Genomic DNA, 6,828 nt, shown 5'->3' with positions numbered 1-6,828 from the left:
GGTAAATCCTAGGTTCCTAGCTGCCCTTCCGCCTGCCGGGAATCTACTACAACACCCCACGAGCAAGTTTAAGCCCCAAGCGTCCCGCAGTCACTGCGATTCACGTGTCACGCCGAGAAAGGACTCTCAGCACACGCACCCCAGTTCCCACACATTCCGCCCCACGGCGCGGCGTGAACACCCGGCCGCGCACATGGCCTCCGTAGCGCTCACCCCCGCTGCCGCGCAGGCGCCGGGAGAGCCGGGACTTGCGGTCGCTCAGTGGATCATTCCGCCGCAGCCTTTGTGTGGCCGAGCGCTAGAAATGGCTTATTTCCTTTCTCTCTGTTTAAAGTCAAAACCAGACCCTTTCGTCCCTTTCACCCGCCGGAACGGGGCCCGGGGAGGGTGGCGGCAGGTCTGCTCCCGGGGGCAGTGGGGCGGAAACCGGCGCGGGCTGGCCAGGCCTCCGCAGGCATGCTGGGAACTCGCCCGCCGTGTCCCTCCGCGCCGACGGGGACTTTTCGGTGGGGATTTTGGGCGCCGACCAGACGCGGCATTTTCGGAAAATAGCGCCCTGTGCAGCGAAGCGCTCTGTGTGTGGCGGGGCCGCGTCAGCCCTGCCGGCTCCGAGGCGCCGCGGTCCCCGCACCTCCTCCCGCTGCTCCCCCGCCGCCGCTCCCGAAGCTTTTCCAGGTCAGTGCGGGTCTGTGTAGGGCCCTGTTACCACCGGATGTGGAAGTTGATCTCTTCGCTGGTAAAAAATAATTCCACTTCCCCCGGAACCCAGATCATCCCCGCGATTTCCTGTTTATTGCATTAAGGCGCCGGGTTTCCGGGGCTCCCGGCCCCGCTCGTTTGGCGGGGGTCGGCGGGGTCGGCCTGGGTGTCCGCGCTGCCGCCGCCGCGCTTTGTCCGCCCGGCGCTTGGCTTCTGGGAGGGGCGGCAGACATGGTGGCGGCCGCCGCCCCCTCCTCGGCCAGGCGCCGCGGCCTCCTGCGGTCCCCACGGGCCGGGGCTGCGGTGGGGTCGCCATGGCCGTGGGGATCCGGGCCGGTGGGGCGGGCGGCTGGAAAGGCGGCGCGGCCTCCGCCCGCTCCTTTGTCTCGGGGGCCTGAACACCGGGCCGGGCCGGGCCGACGACCAGCGGGAAGGCCGGACCGGGCCGCTCCGGCGCTCTGGGGCCCACGGACGGGGTCGGGGGGCGCTCGGGTCTCGGCGGGAGAGCCGGCCCGGGGCAGGGTAGACAGGAGAGCCCTGGAGGGACGGAGCCTGCCAGTCTCAGTGGTCGAGGCTTTTGCCCCCAGAGACTTGGCTGCCGGAACCCACGCGAGCGGGGGTGCGGGAAAGAAGCCGCGAGTTTTCGTCGGGTCATCTCATGTCTGGGCACAGATCGGTGTTGAGTGTGCTGTCGTGAACCTCTCCCACTGTGTTGAAGCCGCGTGCCTAGCTCCAAATGGGCATCTCCGAAATGAAAGCGAAGGATGGCACGAGCTTAATTGCTGTGTTTTCCCTTGAAGCTTTTGCTTTAAGTTCGTTTGGATTGTGTCTAGCAGACACATCTGTTTAAAGCAGGGGCGAGACCACAGAACTTCCTAAAGGGAGCTTCATAGCGTGGAAATAGTTTGAAGTTCCTTCTGCAGACACTGGTGTGCTGTCTCTTCAGGCGAGTTACTTTCTGAAGTGTAATTTTTTTTTTTTTTTTGGTTTTTCGAGACAGGGTTTCTCTGAGGTTTTGGAGCCTGTCCTGGAACTAGCTCTTGTAGACCAGGCTCTGAAGTGTAATTTTTATCTGGACAAAACGCTGGTGTACTTTTCCTTGTGAAGTAGTTGCCATCCCAGAATTTAAAACGCACCGAATTTACTATACGGAAGATATTACCTGATAGAGATTCACCCAGGTTAATTTAACTTTGATTCTGACTCAGCCCTTCAGACTTATGGCATTGTATCTTAAGGGAACTAATAACTGTTACCCTTTATTCATTTTTCTTTTGTGAAAAGTCAAAAGTTGTTTCATGTGTTAACTCATGGTTTAGGCAAGAGACACATTGTTCTGCATTTTTGCAAATCTTTTTAGTGCCTAAACAGAAAAGAGGTTTTTGAATGTATTTTGCATGCAGTCTTATGTGATATCACACCACATAACCACTGGAAAACACTGTACATCATGCATTTTTTCTTTATCCTGTTTTCGCCATGTAAGTACAGTCAGGATACTGTACAAGACAAACTTTTAAAAAACATGAATGAGAAGAATGATTCAGAGATTCCTGAATTTTGGGAGAGAGGGCTCTAACTTTTTAAAAGATGGGGATTAAGATACGTAAGCATTACAAAGATTCTAATTTACCGATAGTCTTGAAGTCTCAGGAACATTTGGAACTAGTTCAAGTGACAAGATAGACAATAATGCGAATTTACAAGTACATCTACTGTGCTTGTAAAGACCTGTGCATCAGTGTTCTTTTCAGCACTGTAGAGCTCAGACTTGAGTTGAAGGTGAGACTTTTACTGAAACAAAGCATAAGTAATATGCATATATAAACCCTTAGCTTTTTTCTGAGTCAGTTTGGGTTTCCTAGGTGTGGGTGATGATGTGTAAAATTTCAAGATGAGTTGGGCCTACTGGTTTTGGAAGGAAGCTGAGTTTGCAGTGGTTTCTTGTGACCTCTAGTCGGAATCTGTCAGTTGGCCTTTCTCTGCTGTTCATCAACAGGAAGCATCTGGCCATTCTTCATGTAATTGTCAGAAAGTGCCAGGTACATTTTCAATGTGTGCTATTCATATATAAAAAAAAAAGAGATTGGATCCTAGTTAATTTTACTTCATTTTGATTGTCCCCCCCCTTTCCTGTCATTTTAAAAAAAACTTTTTTTTTTTTTAAAGTAGCTCATCAGGTAACAGGTAAGGCAAACATTACTCAAAATATGTCACATAAAATTTTAAGTCAGAAATTCATTTTTGAGGGAACTGGAGTTTCTTTCAAGTTGCCACTGGGGTCCAGCCCTTATTTCACATTGGAGCCTGTTAGCACTTGAACATCTAGGAACTTTTTTGTTTGTTTGTTTGTTTGTTTGTTTTTTGAGACAGGGTTTCTCTGTGGTTTTTGGAGCCTGTCCTGGAACTAGCTCTTGTAGACCTAGGTCTCGAACTCACAGAGATCCGCCTGCCTCTGCATCCCAAGTGCTGGGATTAAAGGTGTGTGCCACCACCGCCCAGCTAGGAACTTGTTTATAGCTCACCAACTACGGTAATTTGACCCTGTATACGATATGTAGTGATCAAATTAAGGTATTTAGTATCTCTGTCTTCTAAACTTTTGTGTGTGTGTGTGTGTGTGTATGTTGGGACCCTTTCAAGTCTTCTGTCTAGTTTATAGAATATATAATTGTAAACTTATTTGAAGTCAGGTAGCTTTCCAGTGACCCCATGGCTTTATAACTAATAGATAAGTTTCTGTAGCATTAATGTCTCAACTTTGGGTCAGTGATAATTAGCATTTTATTTTATCCCTGTAGAAGATACATTAGTGTCAGAAGAAATTAGAATTAGGACCTGTTTGTGTCCTCCGAACATGAGCACTCTATTGTCTGAAAAGGTTGGTGCATCTTTATTTGGGCTGCTTATGTTTATGACACTGGAGTAGAGACTTAGGCTGTAAGTAATTTCTCCAAAGATAAATCTTGATTTTATCTTGATGTAATAAAGGTGTGAAGAGTACCAATTGAAGCATTATTGATAACGAGCAGTTGCTGACTCTTCCTGTGTGCCACAGTTGCCTTCTTTGTACAGTAGGGATCATTCTAGCACCTATTGTGGTGGTAGGGATCATTAAATGATTTAGTACATATATAAAGTGGTTTTCAACCGTCCTAATGCTGTGACATTTTGAACAGTTCCTCATGTGCTAACCCCCAACCATAAAATTATTTTTGTTGTTACTTCATAACTGTAATTCTGTTGCTGTTATGAATTGTAATGTAAATGTTTGTTTTCTGATGGTTGGGCGACCCCTGTGAAAGGATCAGTCGTCTCCTAAAGGGGTTGTTTGACTCCAGGTTCAGGACCACTGCCTTAGATAGTTAATAGATCAGTAAGTTTTTTTAATTTTTAGTTTTTTTTTTTTAAGCATAGTCTCCATTTAACCTCAATTTGCCCCAAACTCACCATATACTCCAGACTGACCTTGAGTTTGCCATAATCCCCTTGCTTCATCCTTTCAGATGCTGAGATTACAGGCATGAGTTACATGCCCAATCTAGTGTACATAGTTATCATGGGGTCTCAGCCCCACCATTCAGAACCCGTGGAATCAGTAATCTTGGAATTTGTCTGTGTGTGAATGCACATGTGCACACCAATATCCACATATATTTGTGTGCATATACGCAAAAATAATAATGTTATGTAACCTCTGGAAGGAGTCCAATACAGTATCCCTTTTCAATTTGCTTACTTGTGTGTGGGTGCAAGAGGCCCATGCCACTTGGAGATTTACAGATTTGGGAGCCATTTTACTAGGATCAAACTCAGGACTGGCTTGGTGGCAGAGATCTTTGCCCTGGGGCTGGAGAGGTGCTGGTTGAGAGCACTCGCTGCTTGTTCAGAACATTCAAGTTCAGTTTCCAGCACCTTGTCACATAGCTCACAGCTGCTTATAATTCCAGTTCTAGGGGATCTGACCCCACTCTTCCGAACACTCACGGGATGTGTACATCCTGTTCCTGTGCATCACACACAATAAAAAATACCCTTTACCTACTGAGCCAACTCAATAGCCACTGTGCTTCTGTCTTTTAAATTAGATACTGTAATTTTATTATACAATGTATCTTTTTCTAGACTAATCTTGAGTGTCTCTATTAAAGTTAGGTGTTTCAGTCTCCATTATACTAGAGAGGTAGGCTACTGTTAACCCTGGTAGTATATCTAGTAGTGATTCTTTAAAAGAAGTGAGTGGGAGGGGTACCATGCATGATACTGCTTTCTAACATAACCCCCTCCCATTTGGTAGAGAAGTAGCTACTAAGGCCATAAAATTTACAGTATTGGACACTATTTAAGGTCAGTTTCTTTCATGATGTAAACCTATCTGTTGGGTGTGGTAGCACACGCCTTTAATCCAAGAGCTGGGGAGGAAGAGGTCTCTTGAGTTCAAGACCAGCCTGGTCTACAGGGTGAGTTCCAAGACAGCCAGGGCTACACAGAGAAACCCTGTCTCAGTCGTCCCCCGCTCCAAAGAAAACAAAACAAAATTGGATGTGTAGCTGCCTTGCTGTATCTCCCTTGTGTCTATAGCACTTATGTCTAAGCAGGAAACTTTGGTGCATAAATGATTTGAAATTTTTCCTTTATATCCAAAATGGTTTATGTAAAATCTTTGACCTTTACCCATGTGACTGATTATTCTATTCTTTCCATTCATAGGGACCTCTACTGTCTTTCACTTAATACTGTGGTCTGAATGTGTCCTCCTGAAATTCATGTTGAACTCAGTCTTCAAGATGATGGTTTGGGGAGACTAGATGATGAATGTAAAGCCTTTATGCATGAGATTAGTGCCTTTCAGAAGAGACTGCAGACAGCCCGTTTGTGGTGACACCCACCTTTAGCACTCAGCAGGCAGAGGCAGGTGGATCTCTGAGTTTGAGGCCAGGCTGGTCTATTTAGTTCCAGAACAGTCAGTGAGGGCAACACAGAGAAAACCCTGTCTACAAAAACAAAAACAAAAAAAGAATGCTGTTGATCTGTTGACCCATACCACTGTGATCTTGGACTTTGTCCTGTAGGGCTATGAGAGATACACCCAGAGAGAGCAGTTTGTTTGTGTAGCTCACACTGAGACAGTTTGTCTAGTGAATTTGGACATTAGTCACTTTCATATTTACTGTGCTTCCTTTATCAGAACCTCCCACCACTGAAGAATTCTAGTGCTAGGATTTCTTGGCCACTTTAAACTGATGAACAATTTCAGTAGTCTCATGCTACTTGGGAATAATTTTGTTAATCTCTTGTTTTGTTTTTGATTTCTTTTATTCCTTTAACTTAATTGATACAGTTGACTCCTACTTACTGGAGAAAAATACAGAGTGAGCTTTCGCATTGTTTACCGTCACTATGGTGAATTTCAGTTCTGCTACTTGATAGACTAAATGAAAGAGGAATCTTGTTTTTTCAGGAATCTAACTGCCATATTTAACTTTTTCTTTCTGGTTACTCCACTGTCTGTAGAGGTTTATTCCCCCTGATTTCAAATGTACAGACATAAAATAGGAGAAGAAAATAAGTTTCACAGGCTCCAAAGCTACAGAGAAACTGTCTCGAAAACCCAAAATAAATAAATAAACAGACTTCAGAATCTCTTCCAGTGTCTGCCTCATTCCTTTGTCTCTTACTGTTAAGAGCTCAGGTACAGTTTTTACACTAGGTTCTCTCTCTCTCTCTCTCTCCCCCCCCCTCCTTTCTCTCTTTATGGGAAATGATTTATTTTAGCTCACATTTAAAGGATACAATCCATCATGGCAGCAGGAGCTAACCTGCATCCAGTCAGGAGCCAGCGTGATGATTGCTAATGCTCATCTTTGATCACTTTTTTATTCAATCCTGGGCCTTTTCTCATGGAATGTTTCCATCCATATTTATGGATGGTCATCCCAAGTCCAATATTAACCTAATGGAGATAACTGCTCACCCACATGCCCAGGACCTTGTCTCTTTAGTAGCTGTGGGTCCTGTCAAGCTGACAGTTGACAACAAGCATCTGATGTACCCATGGAGTTTCCAATTTTAGTCTTTATCATTTCCTTTAACAATCCCATATATATATATATATATATATATATATAT

At 45.5% G+C, this 6,828-nt stretch overlaps 1 protein-coding gene across 3 annotated transcripts in view; it reads left to right on the top strand.

Moving 5' to 3' along the window:
• Window positions 1-475: 475 nt before the first annotated feature.
• Gabpb1 (GA binding protein transcription factor subunit beta 1) overlaps window positions 476-6,828 on the top strand; it is a 52,826-nt gene continuing 46,473 nt past the window's right edge. Inside the window, exon 1 of one of the 3 annotated variants that reach the window (XM_013352743.2) lies at window positions 476-675. Coding sequence is in view for 2 of the 3 variants with exons in the window: in XM_026787732.1 (XP_026643533.1) it covers window positions 713-736 (24 nt within the window). In the remaining variant the exon portion in view is untranslated. Of the gene's footprint in view, window positions 676-701; window positions 737-6,828 lie in introns of those variants that run through there. The other 2 variants (XM_026787732.1, XM_026787731.1) reach the window with 2 other exon arrangements.

This window comes from Microtus ochrogaster (genome assembly GCF_000317375.1).
Source record: "Microtus ochrogaster isolate Prairie Vole_2 chromosome 14 unlocalized genomic scaffold, MicOch1.0 chr14_random_1, whole genome shotgun sequence".
NCBI classification, from domain to species: Eukaryota; Metazoa; Chordata; class Mammalia; order Rodentia; family Cricetidae; genus Microtus; species Microtus ochrogaster.
The sequence above is the reverse complement of the archived record's forward strand: the minus strand, read 5'-3'. Positions and strand labels throughout refer to the sequence as shown.